At 35.9% G+C, this 20142-nt stretch overlaps 1 protein-coding gene across 2 annotated transcripts; it reads right to left on the minus strand.

Moving 5' to 3' along the window:
- Nucleotides 1–6722: 6722 nt before the first annotated feature.
- Nucleotides 6723–12800, minus strand: LOC104220190 (transcription initiation factor IIF subunit alpha-like). 2 transcript variants are annotated; one of them, XM_009771011.2, is made up of 6 exons: nucleotides 12734–12800; nucleotides 10341–10547; nucleotides 10131–10211; nucleotides 7546–7752; nucleotides 7143–7228; nucleotides 6723–6900 (listed from the first exon to the last, which is right to left on the minus strand). In XM_009771011.2, the coding sequence occupies exons 1-6, from the start codon at nucleotides 12761–12763 to the stop codon at nucleotides 6834–6836; spliced, it is 678 nt and encodes a 225-aa protein (XP_009769313.1). In that variant the 5' UTR covers nucleotides 12764–12800; the 3' UTR covers nucleotides 6723–6833. The 2 variants fall into 2 exon arrangements, with proteins under 2 accessions (XP_009769313.1, XP_070024679.1); XM_070168578.1 differs by lacking the exon at nucleotides 12734–12800 and adding an exon at nucleotides 12126–12398.
- Nucleotides 12801–20142: the final 7342 nt, after the last annotated feature.

Consider the following 20142-nt stretch of genomic DNA (forward strand, 5'->3'; position numbering starts at 1 on the left):
CTTTCCAATGGAAGGATTCCCGCCCCTATTGTAGTTGAGTCGGTAGTATTTTTAACCTGTTTGCACCAAAAGATAGGGTTCTTCTAGTATTTAACTTAAGTACTTGCCTTCAGAGAGTTAACATCCAAACCTCTCTCTTAAACATCTTAGTCTTCTGAACAGAGTGTTCCAATTAAAATTAGTAATAATACAACCCATTGGATATTATACTAGGCATTCTTTAATTAATATCAAATTTAGTACTCACTATTTCTCAATTAATTAGATGAGATACGAGAGTGATAACATTACCTCCAAATATATGTATTGTTCTCTGTTGGTGCAGTAACTGGATTGATGGGCTGATTCAGTGCTTAAGCTAGCCTAAAGGCACTCTTAAGTGTTTAAAATATTAGATATTGTCTACTAAATATTCGACTTCATAACATTTGTTATTACTAGAAACAATATCCTTTTTGAAATTACTTGCAATTATAGAGAAATAGATCGATAGACTCATATATATGGCATAACAATTTTTAAAGAGTTATGCACACTTACAACAGATTAACTTAGTTTTACTTATTCAATTTAGAGGAAATAATCAGAGCTTCTAGCTCTACAGGCATCGAATATATTTATTGATGAAAACCCTTATTTTGTTGTCAGCTGCTTAGGGCACAATTACTGATGTTTTCTTGCCTCAATTGCCCTGCTAGCTAAAGTTCTAACAAAATCTAACTGAGTAGATTGAAAAGCCCCAATAATTAAGAGAAAAGTAGAGCCAGAACAGAACTCACTGGAGCCAATGTTTAAAGAGAAGAGTGGAACCGAACCTGTTCGCAGTAGAAGTTAAATAAAAGCAGAACCTGATTTGGATGTCGCTAAGCCACCGGCGTTCGCCCGTGAATTTCGTGAATCGCCGGATCTTTCCTGTTGATTTCGTTGCGATTTGATCGATTTGAATGTTGGGTCAAATTGATTTAGGATTTAGTAGATAATAGGGAATTTGCACAAATTTATACCCGCAAAGGATGAAATCAGTAGTTATTATGTTTCCTATTGGCAAAGTGTTAGAGAGTGGGGTTTGAGAGGTGGAGACTAAATTTGCAGCAAGGATTGAGACCTCACAAGGAGGAAATAGCTCTCATGCTAGAGAGAGAAAGCCCTCAGTCAAGACGAGGGAGAGAAAAATTATCCTCGAGTTAGTTAATCGCAGTATGTGGTCAGGGGCGGATGTAGCCTTTCGGATACGAGTTCAATTGAATCCATAACTTCTGATATAGAGTATGAATTTATATGTAAGAACCTAATAAAATCTCAACAAGTACTAGATTTGAACCCATAATTTTAATAGTATAATGAGTTCAATGTTAAAATCTTAGAAGTTGAATCCATTAAATTTAAATTCTGAATCCGCCTCTGTATGTGGTTGAAGACATAACTTGTCCACAGATCGGGGAATCTTGATATATGAATACAGGAAAAAGAGTACAAAGAAGCTCTTGAAGCCTTCAAAGTTCAAACAAAAACATATATGATGAAATAGATGAATAACTTGCTATGAGCAATAAATAGGAGAGGGAAAATACAAAAAGACATAAAGTAATTAATGGGAGAAAGGTAAAGTCAAGAAAAAGTAAAAACAAGAAAGAGAAAACACAAAAAGACAAAGAGTAAATAATGGGAAAAAGGAAGTTAAGGAAAAGTACATGTAATTATTTTGGAGCGTTACATGTGTGGTATTGGTACCCAATTGATGAGTCTGAAACTTAAATAGTGCCAAAAATGGCACAAAATACGTTTGTACTGTTAAAAAAAAGAAGTTATATAAATACATAAAACGCAGTATAATACTGCATTTTACTTTAACGGAAAGTTAGTTGTTAAAGTTAAATGTCGTATTATACTGTGTTTTATTAAAAATTAATTTTTTTTAAGAAAAATGCAGTATAATACTGTGTTTTCCTATAATATTAGGGCCCACTTCTGCAGGACATTTAAATCCCTATAATTTATTATAGGAAATGCATTATTGTAATGCGTTTTCCTATAATAAATTATAGGGACCCTTCTTCTTCCTTGGCTTCACGACAGAAGCCATTCTCGTTCCCCACCACTGTTGGTCCCCCCTCCCCCCCCTCCCGCGATTTGAAAAAAGAAATTCTTGGGCCTCACCCGTACACAAAAAGCGAAGAGTGTGGGTCCCGCACACATCACAAGCCTTGGATTCCATCTTTCGGATTGAAAAGTTCAATTTGGATCTATTTCAAAAAACTTAAATCGAGGTATTTCGATTTTGTTTATGTCGAAACTCGTAGAGCATATACATATTTGTTTTATTGAATGTGTTTTCACGTTGATTTGTGTTATATTTGTGTTTAAATTTGTATGTTATTTTTACCCGGATTGAATTATTAGCCTTGGGACAAAAAATAGTTAATTATTAGCCTTGAATTATTTATTTAATTTGTTGTTCATATGTATGTTATGTTTGTTGTTTTTATATGTAATAGGGACCTTTTAGCGTAGTAAAATATAGAGCCTTTTAGCGTAGAGTCTCTGTAGTATAAGTGTGTACTAACTACAAACTCTATCCAATTACTCTTTACAAAATTAATTATTTAATTTATTAAACTAACAAAATTCTAAAAATGTTAAAATTGGCATACATAATAATTAAGGAAAACTTGGTGCTACCGGGCTTCAAATATCGAGCCTGGAACCCATAGATAATTACTCAGTCCAATTAAATAATTAATTATTTAATTTATTAAACTAACAAAATTCTAAAAATGTTGAAATTGACACGCATAATAATTAAGGATAAATTGGTGCAACCGGGCCTCAAATATCGATCCTGGAACCCATAGATAATTACTCAGTCCAATTCAATTATTTGATTTATTAAACTAACAAAATTCTAAAAATGTTGAAATTGACACACATAATAATTAAGGAAAACTTGGTGCTATCGGGCCTCAAATATCGAGCCTGGAACCCATAAATACTTACTCAGTCTAATTCAATAATTAATTGTTTAATTTATTAAACTAACAAAATTTTAAACATATTGAAATTGACACACATAATAATTAAGGATAACTTGGTGCTATTAGGCCTCAATATCGAGCCTGGAACCCATAGATAATTACTAATTAAGGATAGTTTGGTGCGATCGGGCCTCAAATATTGAGCCTGGAACCCATAGATAATTACTTAGTCCAATTAAATAATTAATTATTTAATTTATTAAACTAACAAAATTCTAAAAATGTTGAAATTGACACACATAATAATTAAGGATAACTTGGTGCAACCGGACCTCAAATATCGATCCTGGAACCCATAGATAATTACTCAGTCCAATTCAATAATTAGTTATTAATTTATTAAACTAACAAAATTCTAAAAATGTTGAAATTGACACACATAATAATTAAGGAAAACTTGGTGCTACCGGGCCTCAAATATCGAGCCTGGAACCCATAGATAATTACTCAGTCCAATTCAATAATTAATTGTTTAATTTATTAAACTAACAAATTTTTAAACTTATTGAAATTGACACACACAATAATTAAGGATAACTTGGTGCTAATGGGCCTCAAATATCGAGCCTGGAACCCATAGATAATTACTAATTAAGGATAGTTTGGTGCGGCATCTCACAACACTCTCTTACACTGTAGATTTTTACAGCCCTAATTAGACGAGCTTTATCGGGAAAATACATGCCCTTTGCCAGCATCGCTGGTCTAGACTCATCCAACATTGCTGATCGAATTTCGTCATCATCCCTTGTGAGGGCATCCACGTCCGGCATACTTGGCAAATTATCAAGTTAGGGAATATTCCGCTCATGAAATGGCACGTGGGACTCGTACACTCTTGGTCTAGCGGGAGGTGGAGGAGCATGCTCCCTCGTCAGCTCAGGTTCGGCATCCACTTCCTCCTCGTCATCACCCTCATCATGGAAGGGTGTGTCATCTCCAGACTTATCCGCATTGTTGTCATAATCACTATCATCTTCCTGACTCTGCGCATCTGCCAAATCACGAGTCAGTACGTCGTCTACGGGCAGCTGTGTGAGGTCAGGAACATCAAGATGCTCGTTTTCACTGCACAAAAAGAACAAAATGATAAGCTACCCAACTAGATAAATACTTTACATATAGCTATATCACTTTACTTACAAGTCGTACTATCTTGCCGTTTTATGATGTATATTTTCTTGTTGGTGATGACTCCCGGATGGACCACCGTGGTCCAATACGCCAGAACTACGCATATTCCAACTAGGGGCGGGGTCATAACTTGTAAAATTCATATCCGGACGGTACCCCTATGAAAAATATGAGTGTTAATACAAATCCAATTAAAACATAAAATAAACATCGCTAAATCGTAGAAAAATTAAAGTTTACCAGTCGTCTTGTGGATTATATAAAGTCGAAAAATTATTTTGTGGCTGCTCATTCGCCGGTGGTGTCAAGTTTAAATCAAGGCAAGCTCTTTCATCAGCAATCTGTCCGGCAAAAACTGCTCCAGAATAACCACCCGATGACTAAGGGTTATCCCTACTATGCACGCCCTCATTATTAGGAATGTCTTCAACCTTGACGTACATTTCCAATAATTTTATTACAATAAATTCCCTGTATTCATCTGAAATCCGCAAAAAATCTCTAAGAGTTTCATCATCTTCGATGTTAAACTCAGAATAATAAGCAAACCCCTGCGGGGTCACTGAATACGAAAATCTACCGGCTACTTTAAGGTTAACCGAACGTTTCCTCACACATATTTTTATGTAACAACGATACAAATTTATCGTACTCCATTGTAAGCGGCAATTTAGCATTACACTGTGGAGGTGAGCTATACCTTACAGAGTTATTCTCCAGCACAACCTCACCCCCCCCCCCAATATAATGAAACCCTTATTTTTAGCTCTTCAGACATTATAAAAAAAATGATTGATAAGAAGAAGAGAGAAGTATGAACGGAAGGAAAGTTTTGAATGGATTTTCATAAAATTCAAACGCCTTTAAATAAGGCAAGTCCGAGCTTGGGGTGCAGAATTTTTTTATGTAAAACGCAGTATACTACCACGTTTTATATATTTTAATTATTGTTATGTCAGTTATCCGCAGAACACTTGGTGGACCCAAAAATTAGTGTAAAACGCAGTATAATAATACGTTTTAGTGTAAAATGCAGTATTATACTACGTTTTACACAAAAAATAAATATTCTCTGCAGTCGAGTTTATTAAGGTGGGCCCAAATTTTATAGTTCTTTATAGGGAAACGCAGTACAGTACTGCGTTTAAGGAAAACGCAGTATTATACTGCGTTTAAGGAAAACGCAGTATAATACTGCGTTTTCCTAAAAAAATTAATTTTTAATAAAACGCAGTATAATACGGCGTTTAACTTTAACGGCTAACTTTTCGTTAAAGTAAAACGCAATATTATGCTATGTTTTATGTATTTATGTAACTTTTTTTTTAACAGTAGAAACGTATTTTGTGCCATTTTTGGCACTATTTAAGTTTCGGACTCCCCAATTGATGGTTCACTACTAAAGATTACTGTATTAAGTGAAATATAATCAGTTTATACAGATACTAAATAGCTCTACCCATCAAAGATTATTAGGCATGAGAAGAACTCAGCTAACCGCAAGACCATACCCTTAAACGCATCAAACAATGCTGCGCCTACAAGATCAACTAATTGGCAGTTAACCGAGCAAATATGATAGATGAGATGTGGTTAAGCTACAGCAATATAAAAGCTCTTTAGTATATACAACATAAAATCCTTTCACACTAATCTTGATTCACGCCACATTTTCTCCGAGGAATACATTTGTTTGCGAGTGTACCCAACCCTTTGCACAGATTTATTGCTCATTTTTTGGCTCAGTTATCTATTAAAATCATTTGAGACTATTACAAACAAAGCAAAGCTTGAATCATTGTACAAGGTTTTGAACGTCCAACAAAACTCAAAATAAGTTCAGTTTCTTTCCCAACTTCTTACATTCTCCAACTCTCCACCGATATGTAGCCATTGACATCTTCGTTTGTCCTATTGATTCGTCTTGTCAAATATAGAGGAGAAACAAAAAGATTTGCATAATAAAACTTAAGACTGCAGCAAGGATACGACTCCAGTAATTGAATGTGTCAAAAAATGAACGAGGTTGACCTAAAATCATGTAAAAAGAAGTTTGTCTTAAAATGTCCTACTGTAACTTAAAATCTATGCAGACTTAACATAAAATGAGCCGTAGCTAATAACTATAAAAAATATACCTACTAGTTAGTCTATAGTTACTCGTTATTAATACAATTGCATAAACTTTGGTGTTCAACATGTGTTTTCTTAGTTGGATTGGAGATCGTATGACAACGTAAAGATAGCTATGACATTTGAAAAATGAATTGTTCTAGAGATCCATAACTTGTTCTACACGATATACTATTGAATAGTGAAATAAAATGAACCACAATGAATAGAGAAGATTCATATAACTGACCTAAATAATTTGGAATTAAAGCATAATAGTTATTGGTAATTCTCAATTACTAGTTTATTTGACATGCTGTACTGTGCCTCTTAACATATTAAGCATGTAATATACTGTACTGATCTTTGGATATATTTCAATTGAAAATTCAATGAAGCGAATAAACAATCCAATAAAAGAAAATCCAAAAACAAAATTACAGATTCGCTTCATTAAAAAAAAGGTCGAAACCTTCACTTTGGATATTCAAAGTGCGAATGTTTCATTTTATAACAGAACCAGGAAAATCCATCTGCACTGCCCCATTATCCTTCCTAATCATTAATGCCCAAACGATTAATCTTGGCTGCCAGACCATGTACTTGTGTATTTGACTCCAGCCTGCATGCACAAGCAAAGCCAATCAACAAAACTCAAGTAAAGTAATCTACCTTTTTCAGAACCGTTCAACATTCAAATACAGAACAAGAGAAAGAACAGAGACAGAAACACGAAGGAATCAAACACAAAAGAAAAAGAAAGAAGAGCGGAAAGGGATTGTTCTTCCATTAAAACAGACTGCAATATCATGTTATCCTAGGAAAAACATCAACATCAACATCAACATCAAAATCAACATTCACCTCTCTCGTAACACAACATAGCTAGTTGTACCGGTTTTCTGTATCTTGGTGATCCTCTTCAATACATCAGCAAAAGCAGCCTTATCCTGCATCAAATTAATTAATGAAATCACGCAAGGAAAGGAGGAATCTACCATATCACAAGAAGTAAGAGCAGTGTCAAATCTTGGCTGACATGCATTTACGCTGAGGACATCTAGTTCTGCTTTACATTTTTAGGGTGCTTATTCAAAATATCAACTCAAATATGAAGAGGCTCAGACTCTATGATGCATTTGGTCAGCAACAAAATTTTAAGTCGATAAATTTTTATTGCAATGCCTCCCTGCATTTACGAGCCTAATCTATAGGTCAGTGAGCAACAAACAGGCAAATCTGTCTCGACAAACCAGTCTTGTCATACCTCTCTACGTTGCAAACGAGATTTAAATTTGCTGACAAGATGCAGTGTGGTCACTGATTTTCTCTGCAACAGAAAAGCTCTAATTTCATCTTCGGTAACAGGACCTGTGGCAAGACTTTGAGCAGTTTTGGGAAAGGGTGATGCACGCTTTATGAGAAAACTGTGATTCGCTGTAGATGAAGATTCATCTTCCACAGGTATTGCATCCTGCATGATATGAAGAGAAGGAGATCGGCATTAATATAAGAAGGGAAAGAATCACTCCTTAGAAAATCAAGGAGTTAGTTAATAGTAGTCTCAAAATCATAGCTTTGTTAAACAGTACAGGTAAGTCAGCTGACACAGAAGCAAGAATCAACTTCCCAATTAAGAGTTTTCTTTTCTTATATTCTTTTAATTTGAAGGGGAGTTTTGGCGTAACTGGTAAAGTTGCTGCCACGTGACCAGGAGGTCACGGGTTCTAAGCCGTGGAAACAGCCCCTTGCAAAAATGTAGGGAAAGGCTGCATACGATAAACCCTTGTGGTCCGACCCTTCCCCGAACCCTATGCGCCGGGCTGCCCTTTTTTCTTTAAATTACAAGGACCAAAAGTGGGTTTCTAGATGGGTGTGAAACTTAAGATGCCTTGGACAGCATCTAATTTTCATGCAAAGGACACATCTAAAGCAAATAAATATCATGGATAGTAATTTCATACGGTTTCTGCATTTCCACTACATTCTCTTTGTGGACAAGTTGGGTCTTAGAAGTCCAACATTCTCTCCTCAAGACATTATTTGTGAAACATTAATAGTTTTACAATTATTCTTTTGTACTCCCCATCACCTAGTACTCGTGAAGCACTCCTATATTTAGGTCATTCAATTTTTATTGTGTGTGTTACATCTTTGCCTATCATGCCATTGCCCCAGAAAGACTATGCCAAGTATCTAAAGTGTCAACATTTAAGAACCACAATCGGATCTAATCTCATTTTTCTCATAGAGAGTAAACTTGCAACATCTCCAATCTGCTTCTACTTATCGTAAAACTCTTATGCTCCATAGTACTTTTCCATGGTTCCAACTCTTTGTTAACATTAGCTACTTCTGTCAATTAACATAATATCATCTGCAAAATGAATGATTCATGAACGCTCAATTTGTATACTATTAGTTACCTCATCCGTAATTAGGATATAAACTACATACTCGATACAAATCATAGGTTCTGAAAAACTCAATATCTCCTCCACTATTCTCACATTTGTTCCCGCTACTTCGTTCATCTCTTTTAGAAAATATGTATCTTTCTTCCTTTTCGAGCACTCCCCAAAAATTAATGAATTTCACTCAATCATATAAATTGTGCACGGACAGCCCTATAAAGGCTTCTCTCTAGCATGAATAACTTTTAAACTCATGTCATCATCATATCAAACAAAAATGAAAATGAAAAATAAGTTGAATATATACAAATAATAATAATACTAACAACATAATAATAATAATAATAATAAAGTTATCTATCATTTTTACTGGCATATAAATCTAGGATTATATTAAAAAGACTAAAACCTATTACCAAATAGAAGATATCACCTATATGGATCTTATTCTTCCATTATTCCCTGTCTTTAGCTAAATCTGTATTAATCCTTAAGGAATTGTATAAATTTCGAGACAACTTTTTTCCATGTGATTTTAGGTCTACCTCGCCCCCTTTTAACACCTTCACTCACTACAGTTTCACACCTATGAACTGGTGCATCTGTAGGTCGACGCAGGACATGACCATACTATCTCAATCGACCTTCTCTCATTTTATCCTCAAGACATGCTACTTGCACCTTCTAACGTATGTGTGATTATTTTAAGCTACTTGTATGAATATAACAAAAAAGTGTAAAAAGGAAGGTGAAGAAATTATAGGGCGGCAGACGCTCTTGATCTCAGTGGGAGAAACGGAGGTGGTTGGGTTAAATGAAGACAAAATGAGGGGAAGGATAATATACTACCGTAACATCTTCTACCAGCCATCACATCCTCCATTGTATATAGAAAAACAAAACGTGAATCTGTCTATATTCAACAGAAGATAAGGCTTTATTTTTATAAAATGAGTCCTACGGAACAAAAATGGATAAAATATCACCTTTAAAAATCAATTCTCCAAACTATAATGCAACTCCACATTGTTGAGTGACAAAGTATTCGAATGTTCTTGCAGGACAAAAAATTGTTTGCTTCTGCCATACAATTTTATTTATCACTTAGCACTCAGATTGGGTGCCTATATCCACGAAGTCTTGAATTTCTCAACTACAACAACGAAAAACTAGCATTTACTTAGTACTGCACTGTCAAATCAGCACCATCAAACTCAAACACACTGATATCTTTGCAGAAGCAAAAAACCTAGCCATATGTCCACCTAACCAATTGCCTCAAACAGAATGAAGGACATAATGCTTCAAAAACCAAGAAACCCAAAGATTTCCACAAAATTTGACGAACACTCGGGAGAAACTACTAGCATCTATCAATTATATGTCTCAATCCCAAACTAGTTAGGATCGAGAATATGAATACTCAGCACAAACCTACCTGTAACACAACATAGCTAGCTGTACCGGTTTTCTGTATCTTGGAGATCCTCCTCAATACATTAGCAAAAGCAATCTTATCCTGCATCAAAATTAATTAATAAAATCAGGTAAGGGAAGGAGGAATCTACCATATCACAAGAAGTGAAGTAAAAGGATTTTAAAAACTTGGCTGACATGCAGTTATGCTGACAAACCAGTCTTGTCATACCTCTCTACATTTTAAACGAGATTTAAATTTGCTGACAAGACTCAGTTTGGTCACTTGTTTTCTCTGCATCAGAAAAGCTCTAATTTCATCTTCGGTAACAGGACCTGTCGCAGGACTTTGAGTAGTTTTGGGAAAAGGTGATGCACATTTTATGAGCACACTGTTATTGGCAGTAGATGAATATTCATCTTTCACAGGTATTGCATCCTGCACGATATGAAGAGAATGAGATCGGCATTAATATAAGAAGAGAAAGAATCACTCCTTAGAAAATCAAGGAATTAGTTAATAGTCGTCTCAAAATCATAGCTTTGTTAAATAATACAAGTGAGTCAGCTTCAACGGAGGTAAGAATCAACTTCCTGATTTAGAGTTTTCTTTTCTTAGATTCTTTAGACTAAAAGGACCACAAGTGGCTTTCTAGATGGGTGTGAAATTTGAGATGCCTTGGACATCATCTAATTTTCATGCAAAGGACACATCTAAAGCAAATAAATATCATGGACAGTAATTTCGTACGGTTTCCGCATTTCCACTACATTCTCTTTGTGGACAAGTTGGGTCTTAGAAGTCCAACATTCTCTCCTCATGACATTATTTGTGAAACATTAATGGTTTTACAATTATTCTGTTGAACTCCCTACCACCTAGTACTCCTGAAGCACTCGTATATTTAGGTTATTCAGTTTTTATTCTGTGTGTTACATCTTTGCCTATCATGCCACTCCCCCAGAAAGACTATGCCTAAGTATCTAAAGTGTCAGCATTTAAGAACCACAATCGGATCTAATCTCATTTTTCTTATAGAGAATAAACTTGCAATATCTTCAGTCTGCTTCTACTTATCGTAAAATTCTTATGCTTCATAGTACTTTCCATGGTTCCAACTCTTTGTTAATGGTAGCTGCTTCCCTCAGTTAACATAATATCATCTGCAAACAAATGCTTCATAAATGCTCATTTTGTATACTACTAGTTACCTCATCCATAATTAGGATAAAAAGTACAGACACAATACAAATCATTGGTTCTGAAAAACTCAATATCTCTTCCACTATTCTCACATTTGTTCCCGCTACTTAATTCACATCTTTTAGAAGAATATGTATCTTTCTTCCTTCTCGAGCACTCCCCAAAGCTTAATATATTTCATTCAATCATATAAATTGTGCACTGGACAGCCCTATAAAGGCTTCTATCTAGCATAAATATTTTTTAAACTCATTTATCAAACAAAAATAAAAATGAAAAAATATATATAAATAAACTGATCAAATATATATATATATACATACAAATAATAGCAATAATAATATTAAAAGTTATTTATCACTTTTACTGGCATATAAATCTACGATAAGGTCAAAATACTCCTAGAAAAGCAATAGGTTCAAAACCAACGTACTAACAGGACTGAAACCTATTACCAACTAACAGATATTACCTATATGGGTCTTATTCTTCCATTATGCCCTATCTTTAGCTAAGTCTTCATAAGCTACTGGTATGAATATAACAAAGAAGTGTCACTTAGAAGGTGAAGAAATTATGGGGTGGCAGAAGCTCTTGATCTCGATGGGAGAAACGGAGGAAAGGATAATGTGCTTGGGTTAAATGAGGATAAATGGGGGGAAGGATAATATACTACCGTAACATCTTCTACCATCCATCACATATTCCATTTTCTATAGAAAAACAAAACGTGAATCTGTCTTTATTCAACAAAAGATGAAGCTTTATTTTTATCACATGAGTCGTACGGAACAAAAATGGATTCAATATCACCTTTAATAATGAATTGATCGCCAAAAAACTATACACATGCACCTCCACATTGTTGACTGACAAAGTATTCCAATGTTCTTGGAGAAGGACTAAAAGTTGTTAGCTTCTTCCGTACATTTTATGTATCACTTAGCACAAGCAAAAAACATATCAGACTGGGTTCCTATATCCACAAAGTTTTGGATTTCTCAACTACGGCAATGAAACCACTAGCATTTACATAGTGGTCAATGAACTGGGAAGAGAACCATTATCCTCACCACGGCCTAGTGGTCAAAGAACTGGGAGGAGAACATGAAGTCTCAGGTTCAATTCCAGTTGGCAATAAATTCTAAGTCTTGGACCCGGTACTTGTGGTGAGAAACAACACGTACCCGGTAGAATTATCAAGGTGCCCACAAGTGGCCGAATTCCCACCATCATTAAAAAAAAAAAAAATCCTGCAGCATGTCTTTGTTCCAGACGAAAAGAGAAAATAACTCAAAGAGAATCACTAGCCACAATTGAGACATTAATTAACTATGGCGAAGGAATAAAATTTTGTGTAATAAGACGTAATCTTATGCACTTCTATATTTTTTCGTACTCGGATAAATGGAAAAACGTACTCGGATAAATCGTGTAATTGGAGCACGCATTCGGTGCACTTATCGTTGAAGGGGAAGGCCGTTATTTATAGATGGACCCGACGCGATTTCGGTTCTGTTTCCTTTGCCGCCTCAAGTTTGGAAAACTGTTCTTTGGGGAAGTTGGGGATAATAATGACTTTTTGAAAACTTTATTTTTTCCTTTTCTAGAAAATCTTTCCTTTTGTGTGTATGTGTGTTAACGTTGAATATTTCAATTCTGATCACATTAATGCAGCAATTGATAATGGAAAAAAGTTCAAGTTTTATTTATAAAAATATATTTATACAAGTAGATTATTTAAATTTTAATTTGACTCCACATAAATATCTAGTAAGCACAAGTTACCAACCTAGAAACAGTAAGGTAGGTAACTTGTTGGAGCTGATAGAGTCCATCAAAAGTTATATACCATCGGCATATAAAACTTAGGCTCTGCATATTTGTAACAAATATATAATCTCATAATAATTTAACAAAAGTGGAGTATCCTGGGAGATAAATCAGTAGTAAAATTATATTGGTCAAATATTGAGTTTTTTTTTCTTACACGTCAAGATATTTATTGTGACGATATTGCTAATAGAATAGTAGCTTGTTTGGCCAAGCTTGTTTTTGTCCAAAAGTACTTTTTTTTTGTCAAAAGCACTTTTGGCCAAAATTGAGGTGTTTGGCCAAGCTTTTAAAAGGAAAAAAGTGCTTTTGAGGAGAAGCAGAAGCAGAAAAAAAATAACTTTTCTCCAAAAGCACTTTTTTGAAAAGCACTTTTGAGAAAAATACACTTAGAAGCAGTTTTTTTAAAGCTTCTCTAATTGATGCTCAGAAGTGCTTTTCAAACTAATTAGCCAAATATAAACGGCTTCTCACCAAAAGCACTTTTGAGAAAAGCATTTATGAAAAAAAGTAATTTTCAAAATAAGCTGATTTTTGCAGCTTGGCCAAACGGGCTATAAAAATCCAATATCTATGTCGCCTTTTACTCTACTTTTGGTTTAATTGTTGTGATTAGATGTATGGAGTGAAAATGTGGAAGCATGATTCTATGATGGACGTGGTTTCATATCTAATCAATTGGCACCTATATACGTAGAAATCGACTTTTATAATGTTGACATAATTTTCTACATAGAATGTGGGTTAGATGGTCCAAACATCTTCACTTAGCTATTTAGATTTTATCTTTTATTTTCTATAGCAAAAGAATGATGGATTGAACATTAGTCGGTTATAAATAAATGAGAAGTATAACAGCCTCTCCCACCCTAGTATGTCTGTATTGAGAAAAATCAAGTTAATATTTGGAATTAATTATGTGCTGACATGTCAAGATACGTGGATCAATGAAAGATTGACAGCTAGAAAAAAGTATTCAAAGAGACACGAACCTTAATAGGCACGGGCAAAGATTCGAGAAAACAAGAAGGAGCGGTTACTCAGATATCTTGGTAATTTGAAGAGACATCGGAGGAATGAATCTAGATAGCAAAAAGTACTGATACGTATTATCTGAAATTAATGAGCATCAATGATGGAAAATGTTATAGAACCTTCACGAAACAGTTACGATTGCCAATTATAACGTTTTTTTAATACCATAAATTGCTCATAATGGCTCTATTATGAGAGAAAAGAAACGTAGCACTTAGAAATAGTTATAAAAGGAGAAGAATAATATTTGTAAAGGACACAGAATATTATTGGAATATACTGATTTACTTTGCTTTGCTTACTCTGCTACCTTTCAATTTAATTCTTCCTTTTCATTACCTAGTCATTTCCTTATTTGATTATCAGTAACCCGAGTTCTTCTAAAATTAAGCTTTGATCGAAATTCTTATTTTCTGGTTAAACAAATTGGTTCCGTTATCGGGAATCTGATAATCTTTTGCTTTCTAAATCGATTCGTTTGTCAAAACAATCATGTCGAATGTCAACGACAACAACCAACAAAATTTACAACACCAAGAAAATCAGCAACATCAGCTAAACCAACAATGTGAAGGAACTCCAGCTCCCTCACCACAACATTTTCCTCGACAATCACGAGAGGGGACTCCTGACGGATCTAAATCGAATATAAATGAGTAGCATGCAAATGATCAAGCTATTGATGAAGCTTTGAAAAAATTAATCGCTCAGCAGGTCAGTAATGCTCTTCAGGCTTTCACTAACCAGTTGCCAGTTGTACCGCCAACACCCTAGAAAATCCTCGCTCAGGACTCGTTAACTCAGGCAGTGGAGGAACTCCCAGTGAATCTCGTGATGGTGGGTCAGGTAACCCAGTTAATTCTGATTTACAAAATTTAGTACTAACTTTGCAGAAATAGTTCAAGGAGCAGAGCGACCGCATAGAGCAAATACCTAGAGTGCCGCCCGTCATCAAGGGAATAGAGATGGACAAATACTCACAACAACCTTGGAAGCCAAGTGTTGCTCTTTTACCAATTCCAAAGAAATTCAAGATGCCTGATATTCCAAAATATGATGGAACAACTGATCCATGGGATCACGTAACTGCATTCACAACCGGTGTAAAGGGCAATGACTTGACCAAGCAAGAAATTGAATCAGTACTGGTCAAAAAATTCGGAGAAACATTCACGAAGGGAGCGTTAACATGGTACTCTCTTTTACCTGAAAATTCTATAGATTCTTTTGCTGAGCTTGCAGATTCATTTATCAAAGCACACTCGGGAGCTCAAAGAGTTAAAAAAAATGAATGGAGGACATTTTCAAAATAAAACAAGGAGATACAGAGCTGCTCAGGTAATTTGTAGACAGATTCCAGCGTGAGATGATGATGTTGTCACGTGTACCTGATAACCGGGCGGCTAGGGCCTTTTCCAATAATCTAAATGAAAAAAGCTCGGAAACCACGAGGAGACTCAAGGAAAGTTTACGAGAATTTCCAGCAACAACTTGGAATGATGTCTGTAATAAATACAACACGAAGTTGCGAATAGAGGAAGATACTATCATTTAGTCTTGGAAAGATGAAAAAGTGAGTTCAAGACGAGCTGAAACTGAAAAAAGGTCCGGTAAAAACAGGTACGAGCCTTACATAGGACCAGCAGGAAGGGACACGCGTTCAAAACAGGAATACCCAAGGTATGATCCTAAGTCAAGAGATAGAGAGTCAGGTTCATCATCAAGGTTTGGAAAAGAACGAAACACGCGAGATACGCGAGATGACGACAGAAACTCGAAAGCAAAAATCGCCAGTTATAGTTTTAATGTTCGCACATCTGAGTTGGTGATTGTTTTAAAAAGCATGGGAGACAAGGTACGGTGGCCAAAGGAAATGAGATCAAACCCAAACAGGCGAAATCCTGATTTTTGGTGCGAGTTTCACAACGATCACGGTCACAAAATGGCGGATTGCAGATTGCTACAAGGTGAAGTAGAACATTTATTAAAACAAGGGTATTTCACTAAACTGTTTAGTGAAAAAGGAAAGCAGACATATATGAAGAATAGACAGGAACCGCCAAAACTTCATTCACCAAAAAGGACGGTCAATGTCATAAGTGGAGGGGAAGAGATCAATGGTGTGACATATACGGCAGCGAAGAAGGTGTCAAAAATTACAGTTACCTACGGGAAGCGAGTTCAACGGGATTTGGAAGAAGATAGTATTACATTTGATGATGCAGATGCAGATGACATATTGATCCCGCATAATGATGCACTGGTAATATCTTTATTTGTACATGGCACTAACGTAAAGTGAGTTTTGATTGACCCAGGTAGTTTCATGAATATCTTCCTGTTGAGAGTGATAAACGAGATGCAAGCCGATGATAAGCTGATACCTAAGGCACACACCTTGTCTGGTTTTGACAACTTGAGCGTCGTAACAAAATGCGAGATAACACTCATCCATTCGCAGAAGGAGTAGTCAAAGACACCAAATTTTAGGTAGTAGAAATGGATATGGCTTACAACATAATTCTCGGCAGACAATGAATTCACGGAATGGACGTCGTTCCATCTACGTTACATCCAAGTTTTCATCACAATGGGGAATATGACAAATCCATGGTAATCAACAAGCTTCTCGAAATATTAACTCTGTGGCAGATTCAAACACCAAAAGTGACGAAAAATAGCAATCACAGAATTCAATTGAGGATGCAGCAACATGAGCCTCAACTAAAGATGGGCAAACAGATGTAGACTCGAGGACTGATACTATTCAAGAGCAGAAGAAAATGAAAATATCAAAACAACGTTCGAAGAACTGGAAGTTGTGGTGCTGTTTGTACATTGGCCAGACAGAAAAGTTTACATTGGAACCAACCTCAGCCCCGAGATGAAACGTAAGTTGATTAAATTTTAAAGGCTAATGCAGATTATTTTACTTGGTCCCATTCAGATATGACAGGTACACCACCAGAGGTAATGACCCACAAATTAAATGAAAATCCATCATACCTACCTGTCAAACAAAAGAAAAGGAAGCAAGGCTTCTTCAAGAATTAGGTGATTCAAGATGAGGTGCAAAAACTTTTAAAAATTGGGTCCATTCGTGAGGTAAAGTATCCATATTGGTTGGCTAATACTGTAGTAGTACCCAAAAATAATGGTAAGTGGCGAGTTTGTGTAGATTATACTGATCTAAATAAAGTTTTCCCTAAAGATTCTTTTCCATTACCGCACATAGATCAACTAATTGATGCTACTGCAGGGCATGAATTATTAAGTTTTTTAGATGCCTATTCAGGATATAATCAGATTAAAATGGATCCTCTAGATAAAAAAAACTTCCTTTATCACGGACAGGGGGACTTATTGTTACAAAGTATGTCGTTCGGTTTAAAGAATGTTGGGGCCACATACCAAAGGCTAGTGACCAAAATGTTCCAAGAACACCTAGGAAAAACTATGGAAGTGTATATAGATGATATGATGGTCAAATCACAACAAATAGGGGATCATATTCAACACTTGACTGATACATTTTAGATTTTTCGCAAATTTAACATGAAGTTAAATCCCGAGAAATGTGCATTTGGCGTGTCATCAGGTAAGTTCTTGGGATTCCTTGTTTCTAACCGTGGCATTGAAGTAAATCCTACGCAAATTAAATCTATTGAAGAAATTTCGGATATACTCACGAGCAAAAAGGAAGTACAAAGGTTGACATGAAGAATAGCAGCCTTGGGAAGGTTTATTTCCAAGTCATCAGAAAAATGCTTCAAATTCTTTTCAGCTTTAAAAAAGCAAAATCAATTTGAATGGTTTGAAGAATGTCAACAAGTGCTTAAAAATTTAAAGGCGTACCTGCCAAATCCACCATTGCTAGCCAAACCAAAAGATGAGGAGAAATTGCTTATCTACCTTGCAGTTTCAGAATTAGCGCTAAGTACCGTATTAGTTCGAGAATACCAAGGTAAACAATCTCCGATTTATTATGTTAGCAAATCTTTGCTAGATGCTGAGACTCGATATCCTCATTTTAGAGAAACTTGCATTAGCCTTAATTATGGCATCTAGAAAGTTAAGACCTTATTTCCAATGTAATCCTATCTCTGTGATAACCGCCTACCCCTTACGTAATATATTGCATAAACAAGAGTTATCTGGTAGATTAGCCAAGTGGGTTATAGAACTAAACGAATATGACATTACATATCAACCTAGAACTGCAATAAAGTCACAAGTTTTAGCAGATTTCGTGGCAAATTTTAGCCAAGGGATACAATTGGAAGCAGAAAAAGAACTGCAGGTACTTAATGAGTCTAATCCAGGTACTTGGACCTTATTTACTAACGGTTCATCAAATGTAAAAGGAGCAGGTCTAGGTATTGTCCTGGTACCACCTGCGGGTGAAACCATACGACAAGCAATAAAATCTCATCCCATTACCAATAATGAAGCGGAATATGAAGCTGTGATTGCAGGTTTAGAATTGGCACGATAGCTCGGAATAGAGCAGGTCATAATCAAAAGCGATTCGCAGCTCGTGGTTAACCAAATGCAGGGGACTTATACAGTTAGAGAAGCAAGGATGCAACAATACCTGGAAAAGGCATGAGATTTGGTCAGGCAGTTTTAAACTTAGAAAGTCATGCAGATACCAAGGGAAGAAAATGCCGAGGCAGATGCTCTAGCTAACCTTGCATCCGTTGCAGAAGTAACAAATGAAGAAAACGCTTCCGTGATACATTTGTTTCATTCAGTGCTCGACCAAGACAAAAACGAGGTAAATTACAATAATCTAACTTGGGATTGGAGAAACGAGATTGTCAATTTTTTGCAGTATGAAATACTACCTGAAGACAAGAAAAAGGCTCAAGCACTTCGTCAAAAAACTGCTCGTTATTGTTTAAATCAAGGCAATCTATATCGAAAAATGTTCAGTGGCCCTATAACAAGATGTCTTGGGCCTTCTCAAACGGAATATATGATGAAAGAAATACACGAGGGACATTGTGGGAATCACGCTGGAGGAAGATCTTTAGTAAAAACCATAATTAGAGCTGGCTATTACTGGCCAAAATGGAAGAAGATGCGGAAAGTTTTGTGGCTAAATATGACAAGTGCCAAAGATATAGCAACAACATGCATCGACCAGCTGAATTATTACATCCGATTATGGCGCCATGACTTTTATAAAGTGGGGGATGGATATCGTAGGTCCACTACCACAAGCCAAAGGTAAGGTAAAATTTTTGTTAGTGCTCACTGACTATTTTACTAAGTGGGTAGAAGCGGGAGCTTTCAAACAGGTACGAGAAAAAGAGGTCAGAGACTTCATCTGACAAAACATCATATGCCGATTTGGGGTGCCAAAGGAAATCGTATGTGATAACGACCCGCAAACTATACGTGCGCAAATCACATAATTCTTTCAAAGTTGGCAAATTAAAAGGATTACCTCGACACCTTACCATCCGGTGGGCAATGGACAAGTTGAATCAACAAATAAAGTCATTATCAACAACTTGAAGAAAAGACTGAAAAAATCAAAGGGCAATTGGCCAGAGGTACTACCTGGAGTCTTGTGGGCTTACCGAACAACAACAAAAACAAGTATGGGAGAAATACCATTTTCACTTGTATACGGAGCTAAAGACTTAATTCCAGTCAAGATAGGGGAACCAAGTACGAGATATACTCAATCTACCAAAGAGTCGAACGAAGAAGAGATGCGGGTAAACCTGGATTTACTTGAAGAAAAGAGGGAACTGCATTAATAAGGATGACAACGCAAAAACAAGTTATTGAGCGGTATTACAATAGGAAAGCTCGTCTCAGATACTTCAAGATTGGGGACTACGTACTCAAGAAAGTTTTCCAATCCACGAGGGCAGCCAACGCAGGAAAGTTAAGTCCAAACTGGGAAGGGCCTTACAAGATTTATGGTATCGCAGGAAAAGGTACATAC

Source organism: Nicotiana sylvestris, chromosome 3, assembly GCF_000393655.2.
Source record: "Nicotiana sylvestris chromosome 3, ASM39365v2, whole genome shotgun sequence".
Classification (NCBI taxonomy): domain Eukaryota; kingdom Viridiplantae; phylum Streptophyta; class Magnoliopsida; order Solanales; family Solanaceae; genus Nicotiana; species Nicotiana sylvestris.

Bases quoted from the DNA above. Each gene is read 5' to 3' on its own strand.
- LOC104220190 (XM_009771011.2), bottom strand. From the start codon at position 12,763: ATGCGTGCTCCAATTACACGATTTATCCGA. The intron at 10,548-12,733 runs GTACGTTTTTCC...CATATCGTGCAG, and splicing joins CAATTACACGATTTATCCGA to GATGCAATACCTGTGAAAGA. The intron at 7,753-10,130 runs GTAGGTTTGTGC...CATATCATGCAG, and splicing joins CTAGCTATGTTGTGTTACAG to GATGCAATACCTGTGGAAGA.